The sequence below is a fragment of the Oncorhynchus gorbuscha genome, linkage group LG08 (genome assembly GCF_021184085.1).
Source record: "Oncorhynchus gorbuscha isolate QuinsamMale2020 ecotype Even-year linkage group LG08, OgorEven_v1.0, whole genome shotgun sequence".
In the NCBI taxonomy this organism is placed as follows: domain Eukaryota; kingdom Metazoa; phylum Chordata; class Actinopteri; order Salmoniformes; family Salmonidae; genus Oncorhynchus; species Oncorhynchus gorbuscha.
Window position 1 is genome coordinate 68,606,377 of NC_060180.1, and position 13,617 is coordinate 68,619,993.

A 13,617-nucleotide genomic window follows, 5' to 3' on the forward strand; every position below is an offset into this window, starting at 1 on the left:
AAAGCAGAGAGAGAAAGTCATTTTATTTCTTATTTACCTCTGTGATTGGAAGATATTTCACTTCAACTTAATTTAGTGCATCGCAATTGCAAACAGAATGCCTTACCTTTCTCATAGTCTTTATATTTACAAAGGCCAGGCGGTGTTTCAGCCTGATACATGGACCCAACCATGATTTCCTGTCCAGATCAAACACACACTTTATTTAGTTTCACAAATCAAAAGTGTGCTTCAAATGAATAGCATGTCTTTAAGGTTAGAACTACCCAGTTGCGACCCATCATTCAGGGCAGTTTAGCTAAAATGAAATAATCCCTTGAGTTAATAAAGCCGCATACAAACATGGTCTCTTGAGTAAAGCAGCACCAAAATGCAGGTGTTTCAGCCTAGCTCAGTGCTTTCTGTGGTGGAGGGGCAGCCAGCGAAAACACATAGTTTTGGCGTTAACAATCTTCTCTAGTTGCACCGTGATTGGCTCAATGTTCTGTCACCCATGGGGACACTACATCACTGCAGAATCAACAGGGAGAGCTAGGCAGTTCAAGACCCTTTGGGTGCTGCCATAGATTTACATTACATGCCCGTCCAAGGTGGCTCACCGTCATTGGCCACAGATAAAATGATATAAAGTCACGTAATATTTACCGTAGTTTTGATAGCTAGCAAGTTAAACAAGCAGTCATCCTCATGAATCACGTCGACAATCTACTGGCAAATCCTTAGTGAAATGATATACTGGGTTGTTGTGGTTACACGTGCTGTTGTGAGGCCAGTTGGACATACTGCCAAGTTCTCTAAAATGATGTTGGAGGCGGCTTATGGTAGAGAAAGGAACATTTAATTCTCTGGCAACAGCTCTGGTGGACATTCATGCAATCAGCACGCCAATTGCACGCTCCCCCAAAACTTGAGACATCTGTAGAATTTTTTTGTCTGTCACACAACTGCACATTTTAGAGCGGCATTTTATTGTCCCCAGCACAAGGTGCACCTGTTTAATGACCATGCCGTTTAATCAGCTTCTTGATATGCCTCACCGTTCAGGTAGATGGATTATTTTTGGCAAGAGAGAAAATATCACTAACAGGGATGTAAACAAAATTTTGCACAAAATTTGAGAGAAATAAGCTTTTTGTGCATATGGAACATTTCGAGGATCTTTCATTTCAGCTCATGAAGCACGGGACCAATACTTTGAATTTATATTTTTGTTCATTATAGATAAAACAGCCCGGTGCTCATCGACCATAAACATAACACAAGTCGGAAATAGCAAATTCAACAATGAGTGGTTTGCAAGGAATCAGCGGCTAACTGCAAGCACCGCAAAGCAATAACTATTGTGCTTCCCCTGCCTGCTATTTGGTGGAGAGGGTGTGTGGTCCAAGTCTGGGTTGAAGGATTTAAAACATAGGTCTGAAACAATCTCTTGTCCAACCTTAAAATAACAAACATTCACACCATGGGCCATAAACAGTGAGTCCAAAAATATGCCTTGTATACTGCTTCAACAATGATGTAATATGCCAGGGAGATATGTATACTGTAGTAATAAAGTAATACTAAGTGTATGTTGTGTAGTAAGCTATTAGTAGACCATGTGTTTCACCCTAAGAATTTGGTCCCGCACCCCCTCAGACCTTAGCTTACTGTTCTGACTTGGTGGTTGCACATGTAGCCCTATAGCCTGTTTTGGAGAAATGTCATCATCGAATAGTGTAAGAGCTTTCATTGTCTACTTATATGCCGCCTTTATTTATCCTACGGTTATGACTTGGTGTACAGGGGAACACTAAGAACGGCCCATGTTCTGAATTCCGTCGCTGTCCATTTCAAACGGGCTGAATAAATAGGCATATCGACTATGTCCGGCTTCACTCGCTCATTAATGTCTTAATCAGCATCTTATTTATCTTTTTAGGTAATGTTGGAATGATGCATTTCATTGTTTCTAAATTTGCTCGTGTGCTTTTCTCCACGAGGGGATACCATATAATGCGACAGTCTCTTCACATTCATTTTCTTGTAATTATTCTTCTCCAAAAAGTTTAGTAGACACGTGTAATTCCAGTTGACAAGGGTTGTTTTGTTTGCGCAATACGCTGTCTGTGCATTGGTATTCTGTCTATTAAAGTGTATCCTCGCGATTGTATTTTCCTTCATTTCTAAAACAACATAGCCCTCCTAATAAAATAGTTCATGGTAAGGCTATCTGCATCTTTCTTGTGCTCCTCCTCTGTGGTGTCTTACAGAGTAAAGTTTAGGTCTCACCATATTGCTGAATTTATCTGAACATCCCATCTGAATCTCTGGTCGGTGTCCATTTTGAAAGTGCTGAATGATGGCCTACCTCGTCGCAGCTCGTTTGCTTGCACTTGCTTATAATTAGGAGCTACAGCACCAGTCAAACGTTAGGACACACCTACCTCATTCAAGTTTTATTTTTATTTTTTACATTGTAGAATAATAGTGAAGACATCAAAACTAATAAAGTGCAAAATAAATATATTTGAGATTCTTCAAAAATGTAAATGCGTTCCAGGTGACTACCTCATGAAGCAGGTTGAGAGAATGTCAAAAGCGTGCAAAGCTGTCATCAAGGCAAAGGGTGGCTACTTAGAATAATTTGTTTAACACTTTTTTGCTTACCACATGATTCCATATGTGTTATTTCAATGTAGAAAATTTTAAAAATAAAGAAAAAACCTGGAGTGAGTAGGTGTCCCCAAATTTTGGACTGGTACTGTAACTGTTTATGACAAGAACAAACATTATGAATCGACTGAAAAATAAATGTAATGTTTGTGTATTGTTCAAAAGTTAAAACTGTCGACATTCATTAGTATTATCATTATCATATTATCATTAGTATTATTCAAGGACAATGCGTTTTTTACCGAGTTACACAAATCAACAAGGAGTCAGCAGAAACCATATATAAATAAGCCATTCAGCCAAATCAGTTCTATATATATATATTTTTTTTTTAAAGGCAGTAAATGAGGCTGAATGAATTGTTTGGCTGCCAGACAAGGCTCCGCTGATAGCCAGGTGTAGAGGTAGTAATGATTCACTCCATGGTGAATGAACTGTTTCTCTGCCAGCCAAGGCTCCGCTGATAGCCAGGTGTAGAGGTAGTAAGGATTCAGTCCACAGTGCTGAAAAGAAAGCTCTGCTGTTGGGAGAGCTTTATGTCGGCCCTAACAGTTTGTGGGCAACATTTGTCACCGTTATAGTGCAAATAATGTATTGTTTAGTGTTGTATCATGCAATGTTCCCTCTAATCTGCACAAGGGCATGCAGCAGCCCTGAGACTCACACGCAGAAGAAATACAGTTGAAGTCGGAAGTTTACATACACTTAGGTTGGAGTCATTAAAACTTGTTTTTAAACCACTCCACAAATTTCTTGTTAGCAAACTATAGATTTGGCAAGTCAGTTAGGACATCTACTTTGTGCATGACACAAGTAATTTTTCCAACAATTGTTTACAGACAGATTATTTCACTCTATCATAATATATAATATTATCACAATTCCAGGGGGTCAGAAGTTTACATACACTAAGTTGACTGTGCCTTTAAACAGCTTGGAAAATTCCAGAAAATGATGGCATGGTTTTAGAAGCTTCTGATAAGCTAATTCACATTATTTGAGGTGTACCTGTGGATGTATTTCAAGGCCTACCTTCAAACTCAGTGCCTCTTTGCTTGACATCATGGGAAAAAATCAAAAGAAATCAACCAAGATCTCAGAAAAGAAATTGTAGACCTCCACAAGTCTGGTTCATCCTTGGAAGCAATTTCCAAACGCCTGAAGGTACCACGTTCATCTGTACAAACAATAGTACGCAAGTATAAACACCATGGGACCACGCAGCCGTCATACCACTCAGGGAGGGGACGCGTTCTGTCTCCTAGAGATGAACTTACATTGGTGCGAAAAGTGCAAATCAATCCCAGAACAGCAGCAAGGGACCTTGTGAAGATGCTGGAGGAAACAGGTACAGAAGTATCTATATCCACAGTAAAACGAGTCCTATATTGACATAACCAGAAAGGCTGCTCAGCAAGGAAGAAGCCACTGCTCCAAAACCACCATAAAAAAGTCAGACTATGGTTTGCAACTACACATGGGGACAAAGATCATACTTTTTTTGGAGAAATGTCCTCTGGTCTGATGAAATAAAAACAGAACTGTTTGGCCATAATGACCATTGCCACGTTTGGAGGGAAAAGGGGGAGACTTGCAAGCTGAAGAACACCATCCCAACGTTAAGCACGGAGGTGGCAGCATCATGTTGTGGGGGTGCTTTGCTGCAGGAGGGTCTGGTGCACTTCACAAAATACATGGCATCATGAGGAAGGACAATTATGTGGATATATTGAAGCAACCTCTCAAGACATCAGTCAGCAAGTTAAAGCTTGGTCGCAAATGGGTCTTCCAAATGGACAATGACCCCAAGCATACTTAAAGTTGCTGCAAAATGGCTTAAGGACAAAGGTATTGGAGTGGCCATCACAAAGCCCTGACCTCAATCCTATAGACAATGTGTAGGCAGAACTGAGAAAGCTTGTGTGAGCAAGGAGGGCTACAAGCCTGACTCAGTTACACCAGCTCTGTCAGGAGGAATGGGCCAAAGTTCACCCCACTTATTGTGGGAAGCTTGTGGAAGGCTACCATAAACGTTGGGCCAAAGTTAAACAATTTGAAGGCAATGCTACCAAATACTAATTGTGTGTATGTAAACTTCCGACCCACTGGGAATGTAATTAAAGAAATAAAAGCTGAAATAAATCACTCTACTATTATTCTGACATTTTACATTCTTAAAATAAAGTCGTGATCCTAACTGACTAAAACTGTGAATTATTACTAGGATTAAATGACAGGAATTGTGAAAAACTGAGTTTAAATGTAAGGTAAGCAACTAATGCCATTTTTAACCATTTCACGTGTCTCCGGGCCGGCCGAGAAATCAAGTGCACTACAGGACTAACGCTGGCCAAACGGATGGCTCAGATTACCGTGTCTGCAGTAACGTAGCAGGCATAAAAGGCGGCTACAGCAAATGTGATACTTGAGATTTCAAAACGTTTAAAACCATGACTTTTGCATGAGGCAGAAAGTTTCACCACAAATGTAAGACGGTTTCCCTCTATTGTCAGTGTCAGTGGAGGAAAAGGAGAGTGGAGGGATGCTGACTGACCATGCAGCAGGGGTGCAACTTTGGTTTTAGAAGTGGGGGGGACATAACCTGGCGGTGGGTCTGGGAGTCCCCCCCCAGAATTGTTTTGGCCATCTAAAGCTAATTTTCTGCATTTCTACACAATCCAATATGACCTATGACCCATGGCCCTTCTAGCCATCTATTTAGAACAACAAAAAGTAAGTAAAAATGCCCACAGTCATAAAGCCAGGAAAGAGATGATTAAATATGTTTAAGTGATTGATAAGACTGAACTAGATCCATGATAATTCAATAATCACTATGGTCTCACCTTGAACCAATAACCTAACACATGAACTCTTTAAAAAATCAGAATTTAAAAAAAGAGACTTTTGATAGTTTTTATTAAGACCTCGATATCAAATTTCAGCCAGAACGCCCAGCCAGCCCTGTCGCCTGCACGCCCGAACCCCACCAGTCTAGTACATAACTTAACCCTCCCTCCCTCCCAACAAAAAAAGTACAAATAACATAAAAAAATAACAGATACACCTCAAATATATATTAACAGACAAACAGCAAATCCTCCATATAATTAATCTCATAGACCTAAAGGTACTGTAGAGCTCTTCTTACTTGCACACAATATAGCTGGGTTGCCCCATCCTGTCTCTAGGGGTCCACAGCCCTGTATCGCCCCAACTCAACACACCCCACTCAGCTTTAGTATCTTAGAGAAACATTCATTATTGGTTTCAGGTGTGTTAGGTTAAGTCCAGAATAACAAGAGTACAGCAGACCCCCAGGGCCAGGCCTTAGCAAGCCCAGCGGCTAGGGTTTGACGTCGTAATGTTTTCATATGCGGCATCCAGACATAGTTTTTTCTTTATTTTTTTTTTATAGTAGGCCACTCTGGTAGACCTACATTATGATCAAATAACCACAGTAGACTACTTGGCCACTGTTAAAAGCAGTTACAGCCTCAGTGTTTACAGTAAACGCTCACTGGAAGTTCCACATGATTTTCACAACATTTATGTTTGCCCTCAGCAGATCTGAAATTTGCTCAGAGCCCCCAAAAAATTTGGTGGGAACATTGGTGTAGTGGCTTTGCTGGCATGCATTTCCTTCCTGTTTGGCCCTGTCCGGGGGTGTCCTCGGATGGGGTCAGTGTCTCCTGACCGCTCCTGTCTGTGTCGGGGGGCTAGGGTCAGTTTGAAATATCTGGAGTACTTCTCCTGTCCTATTCGGTGTCCTGTGTGAATTTAGGTGTGCTCTCTCTAATTCTCTTTTTCGCGTTCTCTCTCGGGGGACCTGAGCCCTAGGACCATGCCTCAGGACTACCTGACATGATGACTCCTTGCTGTCCCCAGTCCACCTGGCCATGCTGCTGCTCCAGTTTCAACTGTTCTGCCTTATTATGCTGGTCATTTATGAACATTTGAACATCTTGGCCATGTTCTGTTATAATCTCCAACCGGCACAGCCAGAAGAGGACTGGCCACTCGGCTGGGTTTCTGTACAGCACTTTGAGGTATCAGCTGATGTACGAAGGGCTATATAAATACATTTGATTTGCATTTAAAAACAAAAAGTTGAGTTTGCCACATCGAGATTTACATGCTAAAATCGCCACTGGAACTACCATATCTAATGAATGATTAAACAATATATTTACCTTTTTCCAATCCTCAGAAGGGACATAATTTTCATCTTCTTCTGACTCTTCCTCTGCATCCTTATCTGAAACAACATTTGACAGTTTGACTCTGTCTCACCGTTTCCACACATCAGCTCTCATTTTGAACCACTGGGTTAAAATGCATAAAGTGCATTCAGAAAGTATTCACACTCCTTGACTTTTCCCAAATTTTGTTGTCTTACAGCCTGAATTTTAAATGGATTCAATTGAAATTGTGTCACTGGCCTACACACAATACCCCATAATGTCAAAGTGTTTATGTTTAGATGTTTAGTTTTTATACAAATGATTAACAATTGAAAAGCTGAAATGTCTGGTTTTCAAACCCTTTGTTACAGCTATCTTAAATAAGTTCAGGAGTGAAGAAAAATTGGCTTAACAATTCACATAAGTTGCATGGACTCACTGTGCACAATAATAGTGTTTAACATTATTTTTGAATGACTACCTCATCTCTGTACCCGACATTAAATAATCTCAAGGTCCCTCAGTCAAGCAGTGAATTTCAAACACAAATTGAACTACAAAGACCACGGAGATGAGTAAAAAAATAAAATAAAGCAGACATTGAATATCACTTTGAGCATGGTGAAGTTATTGATTACACTTTGGATGGAGTATCAATACACCCAGTCAATACAAAGACAGACGTTCATCCTAACTCAGTTGCCGAAGAGTAAGGAAATCGCTCAGGGATTTCACCACGAGGCCAATAGTGACTTTAAAACATGTTACATAGTTTAATGGCTGTGATAGGAGAAAACTGAGGATGGATCAGCAACATTATAGTAACTCCACAATACTAACCTACATGACAGTGAAAAGGAATATTGTACAGAATAAAAAATATTCCAAAACATATATCCTGTTTGCAATAAGGCACTACAGTAAAACTGCCAAAAATGTGGCACAAAAATATAGTTTATGTCCTGAATACAAAGGGTTTGTTTGGGGAAAATCTAACAACATCACAGAGTACCATTCTCCATATTTTCAAGCATAGTGGTGGCTGCATCATGTTATAGGTATGCTTGTCATCAGCAAGGACTAGGTAGTTTTCTAGGATAAAAAGAAACGGAACAGAGCTAAGCACAGGCAAAATCCTAGAGAACCTGTTTCAGTCTGCTTTCCAACAGACTCTGGTAGAAAAATTCAGCTTTCAGCAGGTCAATAACCTAAAAGTTGCTGACCAAGATGACATTGAATGTTCCCGAGTGGCCTAATTCTTACAGTTTTGACTTAAAATAACATGAAAATCTATTGCAAGACTTGAAAATGGATTTCTAGCCATGATCAACAACCAACTTGACAGAGCTTGAATAATTTTAATAATAATAATGTGCAAATATTGTACAATCCAGGTGTGCAAAGCTCTTTGAGACCCAAAAAGACTCGTAGCTGCAATCGCTGCCAAAGGCGATTCTAAAATGTACAGAGTAAGGGGAGTGAATACTTATAGTACCAGTCAAAAGTTTGTACACACCTACTCATTCAAGGGTTTTTCTTTATTTATACTATTTTCTACATTGTATTATAATAGTGAAGTCATCAAAACTATGAAATAACACATGGAATAATGTAGTAAACCCCCCCAAAAAAGTGTTAAAACAAATCCAAATATATTTTAGATTCTTCAAAATTAGCCACCCTTTGCCTTGATGACAGCCTTGCACTCTTGACATTCTCTCAACCAGCTTCATGAGGTAGTCACCTGGAATGCATTTTCAACAGTCTTGAAGGAGTTCCAACATATGCTAAGCACATGTTGGCTGCTTTTCCTTCACTCTGCGGTCCAACTCATCCCAAACTGTCTCAATTGGTTTGAGGTCAGGTGATTGTGGAGGCCAAGTCATCTGATGCAGTACTCCATCACTCTCTTTCTTGGTCAAATAGCTCTTATACAACCTGAAGGTGTGTTTTGGGTCATTGTCCTGTTGAAAAACAAATGATAGTCCCACTAAGCCCAAACCAGACAGGAAGGCGCATTGTTGCAGAATGCTGTGGTAGCCATGCTGGTTAAGTTTGCCTTGAATTTTAAATAAAATTACAGACAGTGTCATCAGCAAAATACCCCCACACCTCCTCCTCCATGCTTCACGGTGGGAACCACACATGCAAAGATCATCCGTTCACCTACTCTGCATGTCACAAAGACACAGCGGTAGAAAACAAAAATCGCAAATTTGGACTCTAGACCAAATGAGATTTCCACCGGTCTAATGTCAATTGCTCATGTGTCTTCGTCCCATCAAGTATTTTCTTATTATTCGTGTCCTTTAGTAGTGGTTTCTTTGCAGCAATTCAACCATGAAGGCCTGATTCATGCGGTCTCTTCTGAACAATTGATGTTGAGATGTGCTTCACTTGAACTCTGAGTTGTAATCTGAGGTGGAGTTAATTGCTGATTTCTGAGGCTGGTCACTCTAAAGAATGTATCCCCTGCCGCAGAGGTAACTCTGGGCCTTCCTTTTCTGTGGCAGTCCTCACGAGAGACAGTTTCATCATAGTGCTTGATGGTTCTTGAGACTGCACTTGAAGATACTTTCAAAGTGCTTGACATTTTCCTTGTTGACTGACCTTCATGTCTTAAAGTAATGATGGACTGTCATTTATCTTTGCTTATTTTAGCTGTTCTTGCCATAATATGGACTTGGTCTTTTGCCAACTAGGGCTATCTTCTGTATACCAACCCTACCTTGTGACAACACAACTGAAAATGTCTCAAACACATTAAGGAAAAAAGTCCCACAAATTAAATTAAAAGGCACACCTGTTAATTGAAATGCATTCCAGGTGACTACCTCATGAAGCTGGTTGAGAGAATGCCAAGTGTGTAAAGCTGTCATCAAGGCAAAGGGTGGCTACTTTGAAGAATCTAAAATAAAAATATATATATATATTTTGATTTGTATAACACTTTTTTGATTACTACATGATTCCATATGTGTTATTTCATAGTTTTGATGTCTTCACTACTATTGTACAATGTAGAAAATAGTAAAATAATAAAGAAAACCCTTGAATGAGTAGGCGTGTCCAAAATTTTAACTGGTACTTTATGTACTTCATTTTCAATACATTTACCAACATTTCTAGAAACATGTTTTCACTTTGTCATTATGGGGTATTGTGTGTAGATGGGTGAAAATATATTTAGTCCATTTTGAATTCAGGCTGTAACAACAAAATGTGGAATAATGCAACAGGTATGAATACTTTTTGAAGGCACTGTAGAACAAGATCTCACAAACAATCCAATATAAAAAGCGTGTCTCGTTGAGGGAAACAAAGATGCATACTTTCGAAGTACTTGAGGGTCTGTGATCCGCGTATCAGCTCTGCCGTGCCGTGGGATTTGACGGAGCGCGTGCGACCCTCGCTGGAACACTGGTTCTCGTTCCCCATTCCTGACGAGATCTTCACCCTCTCGGTCTGAACACACACACACCCCAAAGCATTACACGCAATTCCCCCCCCAATGGTACATTCAAAGAAGCCCCTTTACAAGGGTGTCCACCCACTCTGCCCAGAGTGGGAGAAAACACTTTCCCTTCCTTATGTTATAAACTATAAAAAGGGCACTGAAGAAGGCAGTGATGCCGAAACGTTGGTGATTTACCCAATAAATGATTGAGAGTTATATATATATATAGAGAGTGCGACAATTTTTATAGTTTATTCTCTGATAGTCAGCAACTCCACACATTCTGGGTGGGTGCCAGCTTGTTTTTTTTTTATCCTTATGTTATAAAATACATTTTACCAAGACAAATAGGATTCTAAATTATCTAAATCTCTAACATATCACTAACAGTATATCCAAAAAGTCTGATTTCATAACCTAATAAACTCAGCAAAAAAAAGACCCTGTCTTTCAAAGATAATTCATAAAACTCCCAACAACTTCACAGATCTTCATTGTAAAGGGTTTAAACAGTCTCCCATGCTTGTTCAATGAACCATAAACAATTAATGAACATGCACCTGTGGAACGCTCGTTAAGACACTAACAGCTTACAGACAGTAGGCAAATAAGGTCACAGTTATGAAAACTTAGGACACTAAAAAGAGGCCTTTCTACTGATTCTGAAAAACACAAATGGAAGATGCCCAGGGTCCCTGCTCATCTGCGTGAACGTGCCTTAGGCATGCTGCAAGGAAACATTGAGGACTGCAGATGTGGCCAGGGCAATAAATTGCAATGTCCGTACTGTGAAACGCCTAAGACAGCGCTACAGGGAGAAAGGACGGACAACTAATCGCCATGGCCAGTGAAGAGCCCGGATCTCAATCCCACTGAGCATGTCTGGGACCTGTTGGATCGGAGGGTGAGGGCTAGGGCCATTACCCCCAGAAATGTCCGGGAACTTGCAGGTGCCTTGGAGGAAGAGTGGGGTAACATCTCACAGCAAGAACTGGCAAATCTGGTACAGTCCATGAGGAGGAGATTCACTGCAGTACTTAATGCAGCTGGTGGCCACACCATGACTGTTACACATTATTCAATTTCTGTTAATCACATGTCTGTGGAACTTCTTCAATTTATGTCTCAGTTGTTGAATCTTATGTTCATACAAATATTTGCAGAAAATAAACACAGTTGACAGTGAGGGCGTTTCTTTTTTTGCCGAGTTCACATCCGATAATAAGCACCAAGCTCTGTTGACAAGAGATACAGTGGGGCAAAAAAGTATTTAGTCAGCCAACCATTGTGCAAGTTCTCCCACTTAAAAAGATGAGGCCTGTAATTTTCATCAAAGGTACACTTCAACTATGACAGACAAAATGAGAAAAAAAATCCAGAAAATCACATTGTAGGATTTTTAATTAATTTCTTTGCAAATTATGGTGGAAAATAAGTATTTGGTAACCTACAAACAAGCAAGATTTCTGGCTCTCACAGACCTGTAACTTCTTCTTTAAGAGGCTCCTCTGTCCTCCACTTGTTACCTATATTAATGGCACCTGTTTGAACTTGTTATCAGTATAAACAGTCACACTCCAAACTCCACTATGGCCAAGACCAAAGAGCTGTCAAAGGACACCAGAAACAAAATTGTAGACCTGCACCAGGCTGGGAAGACTGAATCTGCAATAGGTAAGCAGCTTGGTTTGAATAAATCAACTGTGGGAGCAATTATTAGGAAATGGAAGACATACAAGACCACTGATAATCTCCCTCGATCTGGGGCTCCACGCAAGATTTCACCCTGTGGGGTCAAAATGATCAAAAGAACGGTGAGCAAAAATCCCAGAAATCCCAGAACCACCTAGTGAATGACCTGCAGAGAGCTGGGACCAAAGTAACAAAGCCTACCATCAGTAACAAAGTACTCCGCCAGGGACTCAAATCCTGCAGTGCCAGACGTGTCCCCCTGCTTAAGTCAGTACATGTCCAGGTACGTCTGAAGTTTGCTAGAGAGCATTTGGATGATCCAGAAGAAGATTGGGAGAATGTCATATGGTCAGATGAAACCAAAATATAGCTTTTTGGTAAAAACTCAACTCGTCGTGTTTGGAGGACAAAGAATGCTGAGTTGCATCCAAAGAACACCACACCTACTGTGCTTTGGGGCTGTTTTTCTGCAAAGGGACCAGGACAACAGATCTGTGTAAAGGAAAGAATGAATGGGGCCATGTATCGTGAGATTTTGAGTGAAAACCTCCTTCCATCAGCAAGGGTATTGAAGGTGAAACGTGGCTGGGTCTTTCAGCATGACAATGATCCCAAACGCACCGCCCGTGCAATGAAGGAGTGGCTTCGTAAGAAGCATTTCAAGGTCCTGGAGTGGCCTAGCCAGTCTCCAGATCTCAACCCCATAGAAAATCTTTGGAGGGAGTTGAAAGTCTGTGTTGCCCAGCAACAGCCCCAAAACATCACTGCTCTAGCAGAGATCTGCATGGAGGAATGGGACAAAATACCAGCAACAGTGTGTGAAAACATTTGACCTCTGTCATTGCCAACAAAGAGTATATAACAAAGTATTGAGATACATTTTTGTTATTGACCAAATACTTATTTTTCATCCATAATTTGCAAATAAATTCATTAAAAATCCTACAATGTGATTTTCTGGATTTTTTTCCTCATTGTGTCTGTCATAGTTGAAGTGTACCTATGATGAAAATGACAGGCCTCTCATCTTTTTAAGTGGGAGAACTTGCACAATTGGTGGCTGACGAAATAGCCCCACTGTATGCTTGTTTTTGTGATAAATTTTACACACAAAAAATACCATTAATATGAAGTGTATACTAAAATATAAAAATACTAGGTCATGTCTCAAAATCGATATCCATCTTACCTCAAATGTTTTACATCCTCTGGATTTGAGAAGAAAGAGGAGTTCAACGGTGAGCCTGTCAGTTAGCCTTAATTGTAGCACAGCATCCAGCCTACCTGACAATGCCATGGTCCAGATTTTTGACCAACATTATATTCTTGCCTCCATTGACTTAGTCACTCCAATTTTGGCCATCCTACAAGGCTAAAAACTCCACTTTTGAACAGATGACATGAGGTTTGGACCATTGTTTTTTTTAGATTGTGTATAACTAACATATTACCCATTGGTCAAAAGATGTTTTTGATTGCATTTACATTACATTTAAGTCATTTAGCAGACGCTCTTATCCAGAGCGACTTACAGATTGGACATCCTACCCTTTGAAACAACAAAATCAACATTCATTAGTATGAAATAGAGGCATCAGCATCAACGCTGACTAGATGTATCTATCATCA

General features: G+C 40.2%; 1 protein-coding gene across 1 annotated transcript in view; it reads right to left on the minus strand.

Annotated features, from left to right (window-relative positions):
* The window catches only part of LOC124042110 (mesoderm induction early response protein 1-like), a 29,795-nt gene that overhangs the window by 10,611 nt on the left and 5,567 nt on the right, over nucleotides 1-13,617 (minus strand). The window contains exons 5-7 of the mRNA XM_046360446.1: nucleotides 10,172-10,304; nucleotides 6,849-6,913; nucleotides 107-179 (exon numbers count right to left, since the gene is read on the minus strand). Of these exons, the coding sequence (XP_046216402.1) occupies nucleotides 107-179; nucleotides 6,849-6,913; nucleotides 10,172-10,304 (271 nt within the window). The remainder of the gene's footprint in view (nucleotides 1-106; nucleotides 180-6,848; nucleotides 6,914-10,171; nucleotides 10,305-13,617) is intronic.